The sequence below is a fragment of the Dipodomys ordii genome, unplaced genomic scaffold (assembly GCF_000151885.1).
Source record: "Dipodomys ordii isolate 6190 unplaced genomic scaffold, Dord_2.0 Scaffold67, whole genome shotgun sequence".
NCBI classification, from domain to species: Eukaryota; Metazoa; Chordata; class Mammalia; order Rodentia; family Heteromyidae; genus Dipodomys; species Dipodomys ordii.
Window position 1 is genome coordinate 10,870,158 of NW_012267283.1, and position 18,923 is coordinate 10,889,080.

Consider the following 18,923-nt stretch of genomic DNA (forward strand, 5'->3'; position numbering starts at 1 on the left):
TTCCTTCCTTCCTTCCTTCCTTCCTTCCTTCCTTCCTTTCTTCCTTCCTTCCTTCCTTCCTTCCTTCCTCCCATTTCCTCCCTCCCTCCCCTCCTCCTTCCCTTCCTCCCTTGCCTTCTCCCAGATGTTTGGGAAGAAGAGCCACAGAGGGAAAGTACCGCAGGCTAGTGGCAAGAGGGAGTGGCAGGCGGGAGTGGAGGCGGGCAGGCAAGTAATGGTAGCAACTGCTTTGCTCTTGCCTTTGGCTGCCTTTGCCCACATTAACTAATTGGGCTCCCAGCCATCTCTTGAGCTGGTAACTGTTATTGTCCCTATTGACCTAAACAACTCTTCTTTTTTTATTTTTTGGTTGGTCGTGGGGCCTGAACTCTGGGCCTGGGCGCTGTCCCTCAGCTCTTCAGCTCAAAGCTAGCCCTCTACTACTCGAGCCACAGCACCACTTCCAATTTTCTGAGTGGTTTATTGGAGATAAGAGTCTCACAGACTTTCCTGCCCAAGCTGGCTTGGAACTGCAATCCTCACATCTCAGCCCTCCTGAATAGCTAGGATTACAGGCATGAGCCACCGGCACCCGGCAACAACTCTGTTTTAAAAGAAATAAGAAAATAATTTACCCTGTGCCAAAAGTGAGTGGCACCAGTCCTAGAACATGGATTTCAGTTACCCTGGATGACATGGTCCAAGCAGTCACATGAACATTGCTGGCCATAAAACAAAGTTATCAGTCAGTACCTTCACCCATGGCCTTGGTAGGGGCATCTGGCAGGGGGGCTGCTTTATGACACATTCAGATAAGTTTATTTATCAGTCAACATTAGGTCAGATTTAAAAAAAAAGTTAAGGCCGGGCGCTGGTGGCTCACGCCTGTAATCCTAGCTACTCAGGAGGCTGAGATCTGAGGATCGCGGTTCAAAGCCAGCCCGGGCAGGAGAGACCGTGAGACTCCTATCTCCAATAAACCACCAGAAAACCGCCCTGGGTTCGATTCCTCAGCACCACATAAGCAAAAAGAAAAAAAAAAAAAAGCCAGAAAACCGGAAGTGGCGCTGTAGCTCAAGTGGTAGAGCGCTCGCCTTGAGCTGAAGAGCTGAGGGACAGCGCCCAGGCCCAGAGTTCAAGCCCCACGACCGACAAAAAAAAAAAAAAAAGTTAAGGCATGCCAGGCACAAGTAGCTCCCATCTGTAATCCTTGCTACTCAAAAGGCTGACCTGGAGGATCGTGGTTCCAAGCCAGATCAGGCAGAAAAGTCTGCAAGACTCCATTTCCAATTAACAGCAAAATGCCAGACTGAAGGCATAGCTTAAATGATAGAATGCCAGCTAAGCAAGTTCAAGTCCTGGTATGAGAGAGGAAAAAAAAAGTCAAGGTGATTGACTATGACTATGAAAGGGTCTAAGATAGCTGAAAAGTAATTTTGGCTATGGACTTGCAGTGATCCATCTCTCCCCAGGCATGTTCTGCTCTGCCATGGTCATGTGATCTTCAGGATCTATAGTACAGACGCTCCTTCATCAGAGAACTTCAGTTTCCATCCCTGGTTCCCAGATGTTAAGTAATGTTACATCCAGGCATCATGGTCCCCGTCTGTGCATCTAGCTATCAGGCCTTTGCTGGCACACAGGCAACATCAGCATCTTTGCAGTCTTGTTCCTTTATGGTGCAGCCTGCCAATCACATGGGCCTGGGTGCATCAGCCGCGACATGGTAGAGACTTTCTGGAGTTTGAATGTCCTGGTGGATTCCAGCTGGGAGGGTGGCAGGCCAGAAGCACAGTAGCACACAGTCTTTCAGCCTAGGAGCTGGGGGATATCACTGGGACCCAGTGATAAGATGTGGCCTCTTGATGAAGTCAGCCTGGTGCATTCATCTCCAGTCCTGAGACAGAGGGCAGCAGCTCTGAGTATAACTGGGAGCATCTGAGTGGGAAAGACCTGGGAGGCCATCTTGGCCAGAGTAAAGGCCAGCCCACATAGGGCCAGGAAACCTAGGGGCCACGCACACCACATTATCTCTAATGATAAAGTGCCACAGGCTACAAGTGATGTTGTCCATGTCCAAGCCACTCAGGCCTGTCAGAGGTCAGCCCTGCAAGTAGCACTTCCTGCACGCACAGCCCAGAACACTTTCCTGAACAGAAAAGGAGACTTGTGTTTCAGCTGGACATACCCTGGAATTGTTAGGGATGACTTCAAGTGTGTGCTATGGTTTGAATGGCTTCTGAACTATCCTTACCAGCAGAATAAGATCAAGAGCCATGACTATGTCTCGGCTTCTTTCATGAATTTTCCTGGGTCATAGTTCAATCATTTGCCCCAGAGTTGGGTTTCACTCCCTGTGTGGATAGCACAAAGGGGAAACTCTGGGCTCCCAACCTCTCTGATTTTGAACACATAATCAAAACAAACTGAAAACACCCAGGGCTCAGATTTTTAAGACAATATAGGAAAGATAATGAGCTATGGTAAATTCACCCCGTAAAATAGTCATTGGTCATCAAAAATGATTGTGGCACACAACTATTATCCTAGCTACTCAGATAGGAGATCTGAGGATTGTGGTTCAATGCTAGCTGGGGCAAGCAAATCCAAGAGACCCTTATCTCCAGTTAATCAGAAAAAAAAAAAAACCTGAAAGTGGAGTTGTGGCTTAAGTGGTACAGTGTCTATCCTTGAGAAAAAAAAAAAAAAGCCAAGCAACAGCACAAGACCCTGAGTTCAAGCCTCAGTACTAGCAGTATATACCCCTGCATTCCCAGCAACTGGGGAGTCTGAAGCAGGAGAATCACTAATTTAAGTCTGGGCAATATAGTGAGAAAATGTAAGACATGTGCCTCTTACATGTAGCAGGCCTTGGGTTTGATCCCAGGACACACACACACACAGAAAGAGCTGGTAGGGGGTTGTAATTGGGGTATTTTAACAAAATAGAATCATATTTCAAGACAGTGATTAATTTAAAATTTTTTTGTTTCCAGTGTTTTGCAAATATCTGATACAATGTATTGTCAAAACAACATTACTTGATCACCTGTGTTTGCCTCTGTGCTAGGTATTATACCTGCTACCCCACTTAGTTTCCCAGCTGCCTAGTAGAGTTAGAGGTAGTTGGTGTTCCCACTCTTACAGATCAGGAAATAGAGGGCCAGGGTGGGTCAGGAGCCTGCCTGAGACCTCCAAGCCAGAATGTCAGAGCCAGGACTTGAATTCCTACACTTGAAGTCTCCAACCCAGCATGCTAGGAGCCAGAATAGAGGAGGCCATGGGTGAACTTTTTGTCATTATTGGGAAAATTTCTCAAGGAAGTTTTGACAGCTCATTAAAGGGTATACCTGAGTGCTCAGGGCCAGGAGGATTTGGCAGGGGAGGGGAGGGGGCAGTTGCTGACATGCCTCACTCTCTCCTTCAGGATGACATGGAAGCCTACAAGACCCAGAACCGCTTCCTCAACTCTGAGATCCACCAGGTCTCCAAGATTTGGAGGAAGGTGGCTGAGAAGGAGAAGGCCCTACTGATGAAGGTACAGGCGCTGCCCACAGCCAGCAGCATGATGCTCCCTCTCCTCTTGCCTCTGCCTTGTGGCCAGCCCCATCTAGGGCTTCTTCAGCCCCTGGGGGCTAGCTGACAGCATCCCCTGTCCCCAGGGTTTACTGGCAGCTATAAGGGAGGAATGCCTAGTTGAGTAAGCTTGGCTCCTCCATCCTCAGGGCTGGAGCTGAAGCCAATGAAGATGCACTGGACTCAGGATACTTGGGGACCTAGAAATAGGAAGGAAAGGCAAGGAAACCTTCCTGAAGGAGGCATCCAGGTTAGCATGGGTGGTGAAAGGCCTTGTAGTAGAAGCATAGAGCAGAAGCTTCATGGACTGGGCCCCAAGATGGGATTGTGTGCTTGATCCAAGGAACCAAGAGCTAGGCCTGATGGGGAGAGGTACAAGGGTAATGGAGGGGTGTGGAAATCTGTGTGCAGGGCCCAGGGCAGCCTGACATGCTGAGCAGACAACGGTGGCTGCTGGCAGAGATGGGCATAAGGAAGAGCCTGGCTGGGGGGGAAGGGGAGGAAATTTGGAGTCTGTCACCAGTGTCTCTGGGAAGGAAAGCAGTGACAGGATTCAGGGAGCACCAGGAAGAGAGGCAGGCCACTGCAGTGCTGGCAAGGCTGCGGCTGATGGCAGCCTCGGTCCTGAAGCTCCCACCCAGGACCAGGGAGGTAGGAGCTGAGGGCCCAGCAGCCACCACAGTGCTGTGGGGCTCTGTCCCCATCTCAGACAGAAAGCCAGAGGCACAGGTTGCCTGCTGGGCCCAGCTCCATCAAGCCTATGTAAATAGAAGCAAGCAAGCAGTCATGGGGGTGGGGGAACCAATGCCCCAGGTGTATGTGGGAAGACAAAGTGGCCATTGCCCAGGGCCGTGTCCTGCTAGTGAGAACTGGCCCTGTGCCCACTGGTGGACAGGCCTTCACATACAGCAGATAGCTGGTCCTCAGTAGCGTGTCTGGAGAGTCTGTATGAAACCTACCTTAGAAATGGGAATCCTTAAGACAGAAAAGTTGAGGAACCTGCCACAGGCCACACAGTTGGAGTAACAAAGCCAGGACAGGACTATAGGTGATACCCCAGACTCCCTTCCTTTCTGAAAGAAGCTTTATCCCTGGCCCTGCCCACTCCTTGGCTTGCCACAGTTGTAAACCACTGGACTGGGGGCCCTCCTTCCTCCTCGCCCTTATGCAGGACCAGGAGAGGGGAGCTGGAAGGACTCAAAGGTGTTCAAAACTCTGGACAGCCTGAGCAGCCTCCCCTCTCCCCGCCCCCCCCCCCCCGGCAGTGTGCCTACCTCCAAGCCAGGAACTGCCAGGTGGAGAGCAAGCATCTGGCCGGGCTGCGGAGGCTACAAGAGGCGGCTGCGGGGACAGAGGCGCACGCATTTTCCGACCTGCTGCGGCAGCTCGTCCAGGAGGCGCTGCAGTGGGAGGCCACCGAGGGCTCAGCTGACCCCATGGGGCTGAACCCCGTCAGGTGAGCCTGGGGTCCCACCCTCTGTGTGTCAGCCCTGCACGGCCATGACTGCCTCTGGCTCCAGGCGCGTGCTGCGCGGTGCCATGAGGAGGGAGCCCGGGCCGAGCCACAGAGCATGCGTGGCCAGGCCAACAGGGCGCTTTCCCTCCCTCCTCGCCCTTGCCTGTTCCCTGCTGGCCAAACCTTTGCCCCTTGCTGGGCACAGCAGCTGCCAGTTAACTACACAGGAAGCAGGGGTGGCCCACTGACTGGTGCCTCACTGTGGCCCCTCACCTGGCTGTCTTTGCTGTGTGACCTTGAGCAGCTCACGTCTCCTTGAGCCTCTGTAGGATGTGGCTGAGATCGATCCCCACTTTGCAGGATCGTTCAGCTGAACAGAGAGCGTGTGCAGGGCATGTGGTGGGGGCAGACAAATGTTGCCTAAATGCAAGGCCCTCTGGACAGGACCCAGGCTCTCCCACCTCGCTAGTTTGTGGTCTTGGCCTGTCCCCATCTATCCACGAGCTTGCTGGTGTGCTAAGTGGGGCTCCGTGTAAGCATTGCAGGCCCCTTGGTCTGAAGTTTTGTGGAGTAGCAGAAGCTCCCCTGCTGGTCCAGGGCACATGCACCTCGGGGAGCGCTGGTACAAGAGCATTTCACTGGGTCTTCAGGAGTCAGAGGGGTTTTCTCTACCCATCATAGAGATAAGCAAACTGAGGCTGGGACGTGGAGTGATCTGCTGAGAGGTCCATGGCTAGCCCTCGGCTGAGCCAGGGTGGAAGCTGGCCCTGGTGCCCCTGCCGGTGCCCCTCCTCTAGACCCAGTATCTGCATGTTATAGCTCACTCATACGACCTTCCCCCGGCAGTGAGTATGATGAATACGGCTTTCTGACAGTGCCTGACTATGAGGTGGAAGACCTGAAGCTGCTGGCCAAGATCCAGGCGCTGGAGGTGCGCTCCCATCACCTGCTGGGCCTTGAGGCCAAGGAGCGGCCCCTGCGGGAGCGCTGGTCTGCCATCGATGAGCTGGCGCCCTCGGCAGAGCTCAAGCAGATGCTGCGGGCCGGCGTGCCCCGCGAGCACCGGCCGCGTGTCTGGAAGTGGCTGGTCCATCGCCACGTGCAGCACCTACACACTCCTGGCTACTACCAGGAGCTGCTGGGCCGGGGCCAGGCCTGCGAGCACCCCGCCGCCCGCCAGATCGAGCTCGACCTGAACCGGACCTTCCCCAACAACAAACACTTCACCTGCCCTACCTCCAGCTTCCCCAGCCAGCTCCGCCGGGTGCTGCTGGCCTTCTCCTGGCAGAACCCTGCCATCGGGTACTGCCAGGGCCTGAACAGGTGAGCCGCTGCAAGCGGGGAGGGCACGGCCTTTGCCTTCCAGCGTCTCTCTGGCTCTGGGGCCTGCCAGACTGATGAGCCCCGAAGTTCTTCCCCAGCCTGGTAGAACCAGGCAGGTGAGAAGACATGTTCCCCACAGCATCAGAACTCAGCACCCTCCACCTGAAGGCTGATTGGCTTTGCTCTTGGGAGCCAGGGTCACTCTCAGAACCATTGGAAGGGACCCACAGCCCAGCCTCTCTTTGCGCTACACATCTGTCTCTTTCCCCTCATTCTTTGGGCACGTATAGTCTATCAACCAGCAGAGTGGAGACTTTGTCCCTGGAGTTATAGGCCTTCCTTACCTCCACCCCTCACACCCCATGTCCAGGTCTGCAGTTCTGCAGCACCCAGCCTGTGTTACTTTCCGATTTGGTCCAGTAGCCAGAGGGCAAGACAGACAGATGGGAGGCTGAGGATGGAGCCTGGTGGACACTCCAGCGATGGTCTAGAAATTGCAGTCTGGAGTATCTCCCAAAACAAGTTTTTTGTTGTTGTAGTGGTGGTGGTCCTGGGGCTTAAACTCAGGGCCTCAGTGCTGTTCTTGAGCTTCTTTGTGCTCAGGTCTAGGGCTCTACCACAGCTCCACTTGTGGATTTTTGGGTAGTTTAGTGGAGTTAAGAGTCCTGCCTGGGCTGGCTTTGAATCACAATTCTCAGATTTCAGCCTCCTAAGTAGCTAGGATTATAGATGTGAGCCACCAGTGCCTGGTGCCAAAGTAAGTTTTGACTCTGTTTCTTTCTTCTTTTTCTTGTACTGGGGATTGAACTTAGGGCTTTGTGCTTGCTAGGCTCTGCTGCTGAGCTACCAACCCAAGTTCAAGTTCACTTATATACTCACTTAAGTACTCAGCAAAATCTACCTAAGCCATTCTGCTGTTTTTAAATCAGAGTACGTGTTGCGTGATATTTATTTAACACAGAATCAGCATTCAGTGTCCTCATCAAATTTGAATGATTCCCAAGGGTAGATATTCTGTATACTTTTATTTATCTAGCCTAAACTTGGCTGAGTCTGAACAAGTATTTGTATAATTGCTGGGACTTCAGAGCTGGACTCCAACAATAGTGCTCCTCCTTGGAAGTCATTAGAATGCCATGTTACTCTACATGTCTAGCAGGTGAGTCTAGGGGTCCCATTCCTTCATAGCCCAGCTAAAGCTGTGCACTTCTTGTGACTATTTGAGTAAACTGCAATCCGGAAGGGACAGAATCTATAAAGCTTCTTTAAGAATAGCTGTGAAGGGAGCTGATTTCTTACATTCCGTGCAGAGATCAGACAGGAAGTGGCCCTCACTGAGGTGCTTTGCACACCGGACATGTCCTCGTGAAACCCCATGAAGGGTGCACATGTGCCCATTGCCCATCTGAGATGAGAGAACATCTGACAGCCTTAGGACCTGCCCACTGTTCACCAGGCCTAGTGACCTGGCCAGCTGCTGACCTTGGACTCTGGCCTCATGCCCAGAGTCCCATAATCCACCTTGTCCTTCCTCCTGCCCACCATCACTCTGAGTGGGAACTGTGGCAGGAAGGTATTGAGCCACCCCAAAACCTTCCTGATCAGATGTGACCTCTGGATAGACGATTAGCCACAAACAGGTTGCAGTGTTGTGGAGTTGAGCTAGGGCTAAAGGATCCTGTAGATGTGGCTCATGGGAATCACTTCCCCAGTGTGGAGAGGGCAGGCCAGGATTGGACAGCTGAGATCAAGAGAGGTAGAAGATGCCCAGGAAGTGGTTTTTAATATCCTCCTCTAGGCTGTACTTAAATTGTATATGTAAGCACAGACAGATGTTATTTGTTCAAATATTTATACCATCACTTTAAAAGGAGCTGCTTGGTATTCTTTCGAAGGATCTTAAACACAAGCCGCCTTGTCTGAGTTGCCATCTAGTGACGATTTTTAGAACTGCATGCATTATATCAATCATTCTAGCTTCGTTAGATGGTGATGAAGTGGTGGTCTAATGCCAATTTAGAGTAAACATTTTAAAGCAAATTCTTTGTAAAAGTAAGTGGTTTTCTTTAAGGGTGGTCTGTTCTTTCTCCCAACCATACATGCCCTCCTTAGCAGGCCTCCTCAGGCCCCAAATGCATGAGGTTGAAGTTCTACAGTAGCCCTGGACAGTTTATTAGCCCTGGAGAGGCCTAGTCTGCCATAACTGACCTTTTAATGTGTGCCAAAGTCTAAACCCATGCTGGTGGAGGTTCTTGGTCTGAAGCCAGAGGAGGCTCTGGTGAGGTCTGGTGGGATGGAATATGGGGTAGGGTAAAGACAGCACCAGGCTGAACTTTGGGAATTCTGGGTCTGTTCCCATTCTGCCATCAACTGACTATGTGATCTTGAGCCAATCACTTTTGCTTTCTGGGCTTCAGTTTTGCCATCTGTGCAATAAAGGGTAATGTCTTGACCAGAGGAAGGAATAGGAAGTAACTTCCTAGAGATCTCTTTGAAGGAAATTTTCTAAGGTAGCTTCCAGACTGGTAGCAATGGGTGCCATAGTTATGTCTTCCCTGAGCATAGATTAATTGAATGTGGCATTGATCAGTTAGTTATATCTGCCCTGGACATAGACAAAGTGAATATGGCCCTGATCCATCAATTAATTATGTCTGCCTTAGGCATAGACAGTGAATGTAGCCTTGATCAATTAGTTGCTTCTGCCCTAAGCATAGCCAAAGTGTATGTGGCCATGATCAATTAGTTTTGTCTCTCCTGGACATGGCTAAAGTGAAATGTGGCAATGATCAATTAGTTATGTCTCTCCTGGGCTTAGGCAAACATGATGGCTGATGTACCACACATTTGCTATCCTTGAACTTAGTGCCTTCTGGAGGTCCTCTTCCCCATCTATGGGAAGACTGAGCCTCCTATTTCCCAGGAAACCTCTGACTGTTCTCTTCCATTCAGCTCAGATTCAAATTAAGGCAGAGTGGGGAGAAATTCCTTCCTGATAGCTGGAAAAAGAGAAGGCATTTCTTTCTTTCTTTCTTCCATCCTTCCTTCCTTCCTTCCTTCCTTCCTTCTTTTTTTTGTCAGTCGTAGGGCCTGAACTCCGGGCCTGGGCGCTGTCCCTCAGCTCTTCAGCTCAAGGCTAGCACTCTACCACTTGAGCATCACTTCCAGCTTTTTGTTTATGTGGTGCTGAGGAATTGAACCCAGGGCCTCATCCATACAAGGCAAGCACTCTACCACTGAGCCACCTTCCCAGTCCCCTATTTCTTTTTTTCTTTCCTTTTGAGAATCAGCACTGTTTTTAAAACTCATGACCCTATAAACAAGGTTGAGGTCATGAAGCCAGCCTAATAAGAACCCTAAGACTAGCTAGCTGGACAATGAGGTGCATTTGTTTTGTTTTGGTGTTGGTGCCATGATAGCCACTTAATTTCAGAGCCTCATGCTCTCACGTGGCTTGCCACTAAAGGCTGGTGCTCTACCACTTGAGCCATACCCCCTCTTGTAGCTTTTGCTGGTTGATTAGAGATAAGAGTCTCATGGACTTTCCTGCCCCAGCTAGCTTCAAACAACAATCTGCAGATCTCAGCCTCCTGAACAGTGAGGGTTATAGGCATGAGCCACCATGCCCAAATGAAGTAGACTCTTTAAGGGCTTAGTCTGTGGAAATACTGTGGTGTGTTATGCTAAGGCACTTGAGGAACACCACTGCCCGGGCATGGCTGTGCTAGTTAGCATCACATAGATCTTGTTGCTACAGATGTCCCAGAGGCATTACCAAGATAGTGCATATCACCAGGATGGGCAGGTGTTCCCTAGGTGTCCTTGAGTGTGAGACCTGCATCTCAGACTAGAGGAGAAGTCAAGAGAAAAGGAGCTACGTGTGTTGAGCACTGGCGTGGGCCAGACCGTGGGCAGGACACTAAACCTGGGTTCCCTCTCAGTGAATGTTGCCCTCCTCCATTAAGGGGTAAGACTGAGTCTCAGAGGTTGGTGTACCCACCAGAGCCTGGGCTGGGCACCAGAGGTGCTAGCCGTTCACCTTCACATAGCCCTGGGTGATTATGAGGAGGCCGGGGCTCAGAGAGGCTAAGAGCCTTGTCCAGTGCCACCCAAGAAACAGCAAGACTATGGTTGACACCCAGGCAACCTGACCCAGACCCCCTGCTCTGAAATGATTGCCCATGCTCTAGACATTACCTTAGACATCCTTCCCAAAACAGTGCTACCCTAAGAGGTAGGTGCCAGACCCCAGTCTGGCTAGGGAAGGGGCTGGCTGGTACAAGTATGGGAGATTCTGCCCTAGGGCTTCAGGGAGCCACCTCTGCCACCAGCTGCCTGGCAGGGCTGCAGCTGCCGTGGGTCACTGCAGGCTTCTTCCTCCTCCAGGTTGGCGGCTATCGCCCTGCTGGTCCTGGAGGATGAGGAGAGTGCCTTCTGGTGCCTTGTGGCCATCGTGGAGACCATCCTGCCTGCCGACTACTACAGCAAGACACTAACAGCGTCCCAGGTGAGCGGGGAAGGAAGGAGGGGACAGGGCATCCATGCAAGGCCGTGGATCTCAGAAAAAGCAGAATTTCCCAGGCTTCCCATTCTCTTCTACACCATGGCCCATAACTCGCTCTGAGCCTGACGAGGTCCTGTGAGCTAAGGATCTGCCCAGCCCTTGAGACTCGTGCTGACATTTCTCATGGTCAACAGTCGGCTTCCTAAGGAGGGAAGAGTAGATCCACTGTCACCCGCTGTTGGCCAATCACGAATTTCAGACTGTAGGTCAGTGAGACAGTAAGTGGGCTGGCCAGAAGGTCTGCAGTAGATTGCCCGCGCATCACTCCTGGTCTTGCTGGGCTGGAGGGCGGAAATGAGGTGACAGGCCTCGCACACCAGTTGTTGTCCATGGAGGGACACAGCTTCCCCCAGTGTTGTATCCCCTCTACCGCCTTTGGCCCCAGGGTCAGGCAGAGTGGTGTTCTGAGCTCCAGCCAGCCATGTGGTTCAGGTCGATGATGTCTGAATCCCAGGCTTGTCCACTTTAGGATCAGACTGTGTTCCAGCCTTGCTGTTCTTGCCAGTCTGCCCCTCTCTCATCTGTCTCGGCATCCTCCTTTCCCTGCCTGCTGCCATTGTCTGTCACACACTTGTCCCTCCCACTAACAGTGGCGAGGACCGCATGGGCTCTGCATGCCGGGGAGTCTCAGAGGCAAGCGAGGACTGCACTGGAAGGGAAGCCAACCTGAGTGCCCTAAACGATCATGAGTTTTTTTCAGCTTGTTTCAGTGTCTGTTCCTTGACTGCATCTGGGATCAGACCCCTTCCAGCCATGTTTGCCATCCGCTGCTCCACAGTGCCCAGCCTGGCTTTCATCCTCATGCTTGCAGCTGTGATCACCGGGGCTGCACTTGCCTTGGCCCTGTGTATTTGGCTCAGGCTTAAAGAAGTGGAAGGGCAAAAGGAGGGAGCTAAGCAGGGCACTGGTGATTCAGACTTATAATCCTAGCTCCTCAGGAGGCTGAGATCTGAGGGTTGTGGTTTGAAGCCAGCCCAGGCAAGAAAGTCTGTGAGACTCCTATCTCCAGTTAACCACCAAAAGGTGGAACTGGAACTTTGGCTCAAGTGATAGAGTGCTAGCCTTGATCATAAAAAGCTTAGGAACAGTGCCCAGGCCCTGAATTCAAGCCCCAGACCTGTATGCATATATGTGCATGCACACACACACACACACACACACACACACACTCTGCTGGTTTCCCTACCCTCATGGTTCTTACAGCCAGAACTGTCTCTCAGGACTGGTCCTGGCTGCAAGGCAGACTGGGAAATAAAGTCTTGGCTTAGGTCAGGCAGCACATCAACTCATACACAAATCCTCCAGTAGACTCTGGCACCTTAATCCAGTGTGTTAACCTGCCAGTGTGGGATGAAACCATCAGGGTCCAGTGGAGCAGGGGTGGAGGCATGGCATGGCCACCAGAAGAGGTCATGGGTAGTGTTGCCTGTGGAGGACACTCCCTGAGTCCAGCATGGCAGGATGTGGAGACTCTCCTCTAATACTACCTAGGCTCTTCCCCTGAGCATCCTCAGTCAGGCCTGATATGAGAGCAGAATGACCCCAGGTGTCACTGATAAAAGCCTGGGGACAATGCTCCGATATCCCTAGGGCCTGTGGGCATAAGACCAATATCATGGCTGCTAGCAGGGTCAGCCAGCTCTAGATCCAGGTGAGCCAGGGGGCCAGGGACCAGAGTGCAGTGGTGTAGCCAGTGGCTGGCCTGTCAGGAGCAGCAGGTGATGTGCCACTCATCTTGTCCTTCCAGGATGCTAGGCAAACTGACAGGGTTTGATGGTGGGCAGGGAGGGAGACAGCTGCTTCCCAGGCCACAGGCAACCAGGCCCCTGTCACCTTGCAGGTGGACCAGCGGGTGCTCCAGGACCTCCTCTCAGAGAAGATGCCCCGGCTGGTGGCCCACTTGGGACAGTACCGTGTGGACCTCTCCCTCATCACCTTCAACTGGTTCCTCGTGGTCTTTGCAGACAGTCTCATCAGTGACATCCTCCTGCGGGTCTGGGACGCCTTCCTGTATGAAGGGACCAAGGTAGGCAGCAGCTGAGTCAGCCCTTGGTCCAGCCTGCTTCTTGGTCTTGAGATGGGGAAGGCTGGGTACCCCTATTGGGGTAGTTTTATAAGCAGAAGTTCATATGAAGGGAAGTAGAGTCTTCCGAGAATGTCCCTGAAGCTGGGGACCCCTGTTGGGTTCTGGGTGGGAGCTGGAGCTTGGGGCTTGGCCAGGCCCTGCCCTGTCCCTGTCTGGATACCCCGGACAGGATCACCTGTCAAAGTCCCACGTAAAGACGCAGTTCTAGCCAGGCACTGGTGGCTCACACCTGTAATCCTAGTTACTCAAGAGCCTGAGATACGAGGATCACGGTTTGAAGCCAGCCCAGTCAGGAAAGTCCATGAAACTCTTTATCTCCAACTAACCACTAGAAATCCGGAAGTGGTAGAGTGCTACCCTTGAGCAAAAGAGCTCAGGGATAGCGCCCAGGCCCTGAGTTCAAGCCCCACAACCAACAAGACCAATAAATAAATAAATAAAGACACAGTACTGACCTCACTAGATCTAAGGGCCAACACTTCGCCTATCATGAAGTTCAAGGGTAGGGCTGAGACCCAGTCAACCAAGATTGCAACTACGCCCGGCTTGGGGTCTTCAGTCTCTCCCACCCTCTGGCCACCCCTGCCTTGTGCCTCCAAGCCTATCCAGGGTCCCTGTCCTGCCCTGGTCTCTCCCTTTGGGAGTGCCTACCTCGCTTCCCACACCTCAATGGACTCTGCTGGGCGCTAGGTGGTGTTTCGCTATGCCCTGGCCATTTTCAAATACAATGAGGAGGAGATCCTGCGACTACAGGACGGCCTGGAGATCTACCAGTACCTGCGCTTCTTCACCAAGACCATCTGCGACAGCCGGTGAGCCCTGCCTACCCCTCTGCCTCCTACCATGCACCCCCAGACAGGAGTCACCCCGGAACAGGAGTCGGGGACTGCTGTGTGCTCATTAGAGACTACTCCTCTAGGATACCCCAGACCTGGGCTTTGCTCTTAGCCCTCACAGTTCTCTTAGAATGCCTCTTGGCCACCCCATCTTGGTCAGCTTTTATTCATCAAAACTCAACCCCTTTGTCACCTTCTCCAGGAAGCTTCCAAGCAAGACCCCTTTCCATACTGAGTTAACGACCCTGCTAGTCCACTTCCTGCTCCAGTATATACCTCAGGGTGGAAATACCTTCCTAGTCCCTGTCTTCTCCCTGGAAGGGGAGCTGCTAAGGTCAGAGGACAGAGCTGTGCCCAGGGAGGCCCTGTCCTTGCAGGCTGCACCCTGCTGACCGCATCTTCCTACCAGGAAGTTGATGAATATCGCCTTCAACGACATGAACCCCTTCCCCATGAAGCAGCTGCAGCAGCTGCGGGCAGCCCACCGGGAACGGCTGGAGGCCGAGCTGCGGGAGCTGGAGCGGCTGAAGGCCGAGTACATGGAGAGGAGGGCGTCCTGGGGCAGAACGCTGCCCGAGAGCTATGCCAGCGAGGAGGACGGGGAGGGCGAGGCCTGACCTGACCCCTCACCTCCCAAAGCCCTTCTCACCTGGATGAACAGGCCCCCAGAGGTCAGGCCTGGAGCTCCATGCTGCATGACCCTCAGGACATTTCTGGGAAGCCACTGGTTGGCAATGTCACCTGTGTCACATACATGCACACACAGAGCACTTTAGCCCGTGGCAGGCGAGAGCATGGCGTCCCCTGGGGTGTCTCCTCAGTATATCCACAGAAACTTCCATAAAGCACCATTACTGTTGAAAATCAGCCCTGGAATTCAACCTGCTCTGTCACCAGTGTTCCCGGATGGCCGGGGGACCAGGCTGAGCCACCACCGGGACCTTCGGCTCTGGACCTAGGCTCTGGCGATGTGGGTGGTGTCTGCTCTTCAGGATGTGTGTCTCTAGGTAGCAGCTACTCTGCAGTGCCGATGGGCCTTGCAGGTCTTCCCGTGTACCAGGACTCATCCCCAGAGCCAGCTTGGGGAACATGGTATGGGGCTGGACAACAACCACTGCTTCAGGTCCCCACAGGGGCCCCCACAGATCGCAGGGCCAGCTCTCCTGCTCACTGGAGTGACCAGTAGTACCCTCTCCCCTGGATTGGCAGGCAAGGGCAGGACGCAGGGGTTTATGGCCCTGCCCTGGACCAGTCCTGAACTCTTCTTGGCCCTTCTCAGCTGAGTGGGCCCCACCCCATTCCCCAAGGCGAGGCCAAAGCAGCACAAGGGATTTGGGTGACATTTTCTTGTGTAGGCTAGTTCTGGGGCTTGAAGTCAGGGCCTGAGCTCTATCCCTGTGCTTCTTTTGCTCAAGGCTAGTGCTCTACCACTTGACCCCATAACTTTACTTCTGGCTTTCTGCTGGAGGTAAGAGTCTTCCCAGCCCAGGCTGGCTTTGGACTGCAATCCTCAGGTCTCAGTCTCCTGAGTAGCTAGGGTGACAGACATGAGCCACCACATCCAGCTATGGTGACATTCTTAAAGCAATCCTGTATCACTCCTCTGGGGAGGCTCTTCTAGAAGCTTCCAGGCTCTTAAGTGAGCTGCTTCCTTCCTCATACCTCCCGTGGAGACTCCTGCCCCAGACTGGGCCATACCTAAACTCAGATAGCCCCTCCTGCCACCCAGGGTGTGAACTAGAGGGCACCCAGCTTTCCCCATGCCGGGCTCAGCACTGCTCCACATATACACAGCTCCTATGACCAGAGCTCCGTCCGGTCCCTGTACACACGCTACCCCAGGACTTGCCTGCTTTTTTTTTTTTAATGCATCTGCTGAGGTTCTTCCACCACAAGACAGTTTAGATGAAGGGTGCTGGGCTGGGGGTCCTGGCTGTACCCCACTGGCTGGACACTGAAAGCCTAAGATCACTGTGCTGACTAAGGAATCAACCGCACAGGGCAGGCAAGAGGGAGGAGGCAGGTGAGGCTGGTGCACGGCCCAGTGTGGGGTTTTCCTGGCAGTAGGCAGTCACCCCCCAAAGGAGACAGCCACGAGGACCGGGGTCTCTGACCTCAGCCTGAGATCCAGATCCCTCCATCAGCAGCAGCCCAGCTTCTCCGTTTCTTTCTTTTGCTCCTCCATCCTTCTGCTTTTCCCCTATCCTCTTCCTGTCCTCCTCCTGTTCCTTCCTCTCCCATTCTTCTTCAGGCTGGGCTGGCCTGTGGCCTCTTGTAGATATCTGCATGAAGCTAGCTCCAAGCAAAGGAAAACAGAATCCTAGCACTCAGGAAGCTGGGACGGAAGGGTCTTCAAGGCCCACTGGAACCACACATGGGCCACATGGACACACCTTGTCTCAAAAAACAAACAACAGGGACTGGGAAGGTGGCTCAGTGGCAGAGCGCTTGCCTTGCATGCCTGAGGCTCTGGGTTCTATTCCTCAGCACCACATAAAGAAAAAAGCCGGAAGTGGCACTGTGGCTCAAGTGGTAGAGCGTTAGCTTTGAGCTGAAGAGCGGAGGGACAGCACCCAGGCCCAGAGTTCAGGCCCCATGACCGGACCCAAAAAAAACAACAAAAACCATGCCTGGTGCTGGTGGCTTACACCTATAATGCTAGCTACTCAGAAGGCTGAGATCTGAGAATCATAGTTTGAAGCCAGCTTGGGCAGGAATGTCCATCAGATTTTTATCTCCAATTAATCAGTAAAAAGCCAAATGGTTCAAATGGTAGAACCTTGAGAACAAAAGCTCAGGAATAGTGCCTCAGGCTTTGAGTTCAAATCTCAGGACCAGCACACACAAAAAAAGGAGGGTGGGGAGAAGCAAAGAAAAAGGAATTGGAATTGTCAGTCAAACTGGAATTGTATCCATACCCTTTTTATCAGAGGTCTGTCCACGGACAGCAGAGGTGGAGGAGGGGTATGCAGAGGATGCTGAGCCTGCTGCTAATGCTGCTCCAAGGGGCCTGCCCACCTCCTGGACGGCCACTGGAGCCCACCCCTGGTATCAGATTCCTGGCCCTGCACCACAGCTGTTGCCCCTTCCCCAGGGGCTGCTGCCTTCCAGACTGGAGGATCTGATCCCCACAGCCATAGCCCTCCCACCCCCCCACCCCCGCCCCAGGGCAGGGACAGACTTCCCGCTCGAAGCATCCCTACCTGGTAAACTGAGGTCCACAGAGGAGGAAAGTCGCCCAGGGGAACCTCCTCTCAATAAAGGGACTGGAGGACTCTAGGATACCGTATACCCCCTTCCACAGAGTGTCCAACAGACCTTCACTCTGGCATTGTCTTCTCTCAGCCCTCTCCCCTGTGGGCACAGAGCCACAGCATTGAAAAGCTCCAGAGCAGGTGGGCAAGTGGAGACTGAATCATGTACAGACAAAGCTACACACACACATACACACACACACACCCTGAACAAGCTGTTGACCCATGTGTGGCAGAGTAAACAAAGATAGCTGTGCTGATGCCCTGGGAAGGAGGGGAGGGCATACTCACCGGTCTATCCCAGTCAATACTAAGGCCCTCTAGCAGGTGCTGACAGATGGCTCAGCCTTGGAGTCAGATATGCTGCCTGATACCCAATCCAGATCCTGGGTAGCTCATGGATCCACTCAGGACTCAGTTTTCCTCTGTGTGTGTGTGTGTGTGTGTGTGTGTGTGTGTGTGTGTTGCTGGTACTGGGTCTTGAACTCAGGGCCTCTCATTCTTGCTTAGCTTTTTTGCTTAAGGCTGGCACTCTACCACTTAAGCCACATCTCTACTTCTGTCATCTTGCTGGTTAATTGGATCTGAGTCTCTTGGTTTCCCTGCCCAAGCTGGCTTTGAATCCTGATCCACAGATCTCAGCCTCCTAAGTAGCTAAAGTTATAGGTGTGAGCCACCAACACCCAGCCTCCCAAGGGTGCAATTCAGATGGTCCGGACCGCCATCCAGGCTAGACCAGGAGAATTAGAAGAGGGATAGAAAAGCCCTCCCGTGCACATGTGTGTGGACACACACACACACACACCTCTGGAAGGTCCCAGCTCTTCCACAAAGCGGTCCCTGTCAAGCCAGCCTTACCCCAGACAGTACTGGCCTGTAACTCCACTGCACAAGCCTGGCAAGGATAGATGATGATTCTGGAAGAGCCTATCAGGTGGAGGGGATGATGTAAGCAAGGGGGGTCTGTAGTGAGTCAGGACATTGAGGTGACTCGGTGTGGCTCCTCTCTACCCTCCTTGGAACCAAACAATCATGGAATTCTCACCACTGCTGGAGTGCCCAAATACTGCGCCCATAAACCACCCTGGGTGCTGGGAGCACTTCACCCAATGGGGGCCCTTTGGATCCAGTCCTGAGCCTCTGAGGCAGACGCAGTACTCTGAAACACCCAAGGCCAGCCAGCTCACCGTTGAGTTCAGAGCCCCAGGCAGACTCTGACCCTGGCATCTCTATAAAGAGGTCATCAGCAGCTCGCGAGTACCTAGCCATTCTCAGTTTTCCTCTCTATGAAATGAGGTTATGAGTGATGGCCGGATAAAATGTAAGAAAGTACACACAGTCGCAGAGTATGCTTGCTTAGTCTCTCAACAACCATGAAGTGAGGGTCTGCCGTGTGCCGGGGGCTGATCTGAGCTCGGAGCTGAACCACAAAAACGAGAGCTCTTTCCAGGGGGGTGCGGGGCGGGGACTGCGCTGCCTAGGGTGGAATTGCCGTTCGCTGTGTGATCTCGAGCGGCGTGCAGGTAAAATGGGTGTGTGCTCCGGCAGTGCCCGGCTCAGAGGTGTTCGGCGGGGTTATCAGAGCGCCCCGCCCCCAGCCCCCCCTCCCCCGCGCACACCGGGCGCTAAGCTGGGGAGGCTTGCAGCAGCGCCCCCTCCTGGCCGTCGGGGGAAGGACGCGCCTCCCCAGTCCTCGGCCCCCAAGGCAGGTGCGGTACAGTCTCCATTTCACGGTGGCGTAAACTGAGGCTCGAGGTGGTCGCTCCCCCTTGCCCTGAGCCACGTGCGAGGGAAGCCGGACGCGCAACCAGGCGGTTCTGGCGGTCCCCACCCTTGCGGGGTCTCGTGC

The 18,923-nt window shown here is 53.2% G+C and overlaps 1 protein-coding gene across 1 annotated transcript in view; it reads left to right on the forward strand.

Moving 5' to 3' along the window:
• The window catches only part of Tbc1d2 (TBC1 domain family, member 2), a 40,108-nt gene extending 25,453 nt beyond the window's left edge, over positions 1-14,655 (forward strand). The window contains exons 7-13 of the mRNA XM_013023271.1: positions 3,407-3,517; positions 4,821-5,011; positions 5,858-6,334; positions 10,721-10,841; positions 12,739-12,924; positions 13,675-13,796; positions 14,230-14,655. Coding sequence (XP_012878725.1) covers positions 3,407-3,517; positions 4,821-5,011; positions 5,858-6,334; positions 10,721-10,841; positions 12,739-12,924; positions 13,675-13,796; positions 14,230-14,437 — 1,416 coding nt within the window. The 3' untranslated portion in view covers positions 14,438-14,655. The remainder of the gene's footprint in view (positions 1-3,406; positions 3,518-4,820; positions 5,012-5,857; positions 6,335-10,720; positions 10,842-12,738; positions 12,925-13,674; positions 13,797-14,229) is intronic.
• The last annotated feature ends 4,268 nt before the right edge of the window (positions 14,656-18,923 follow it).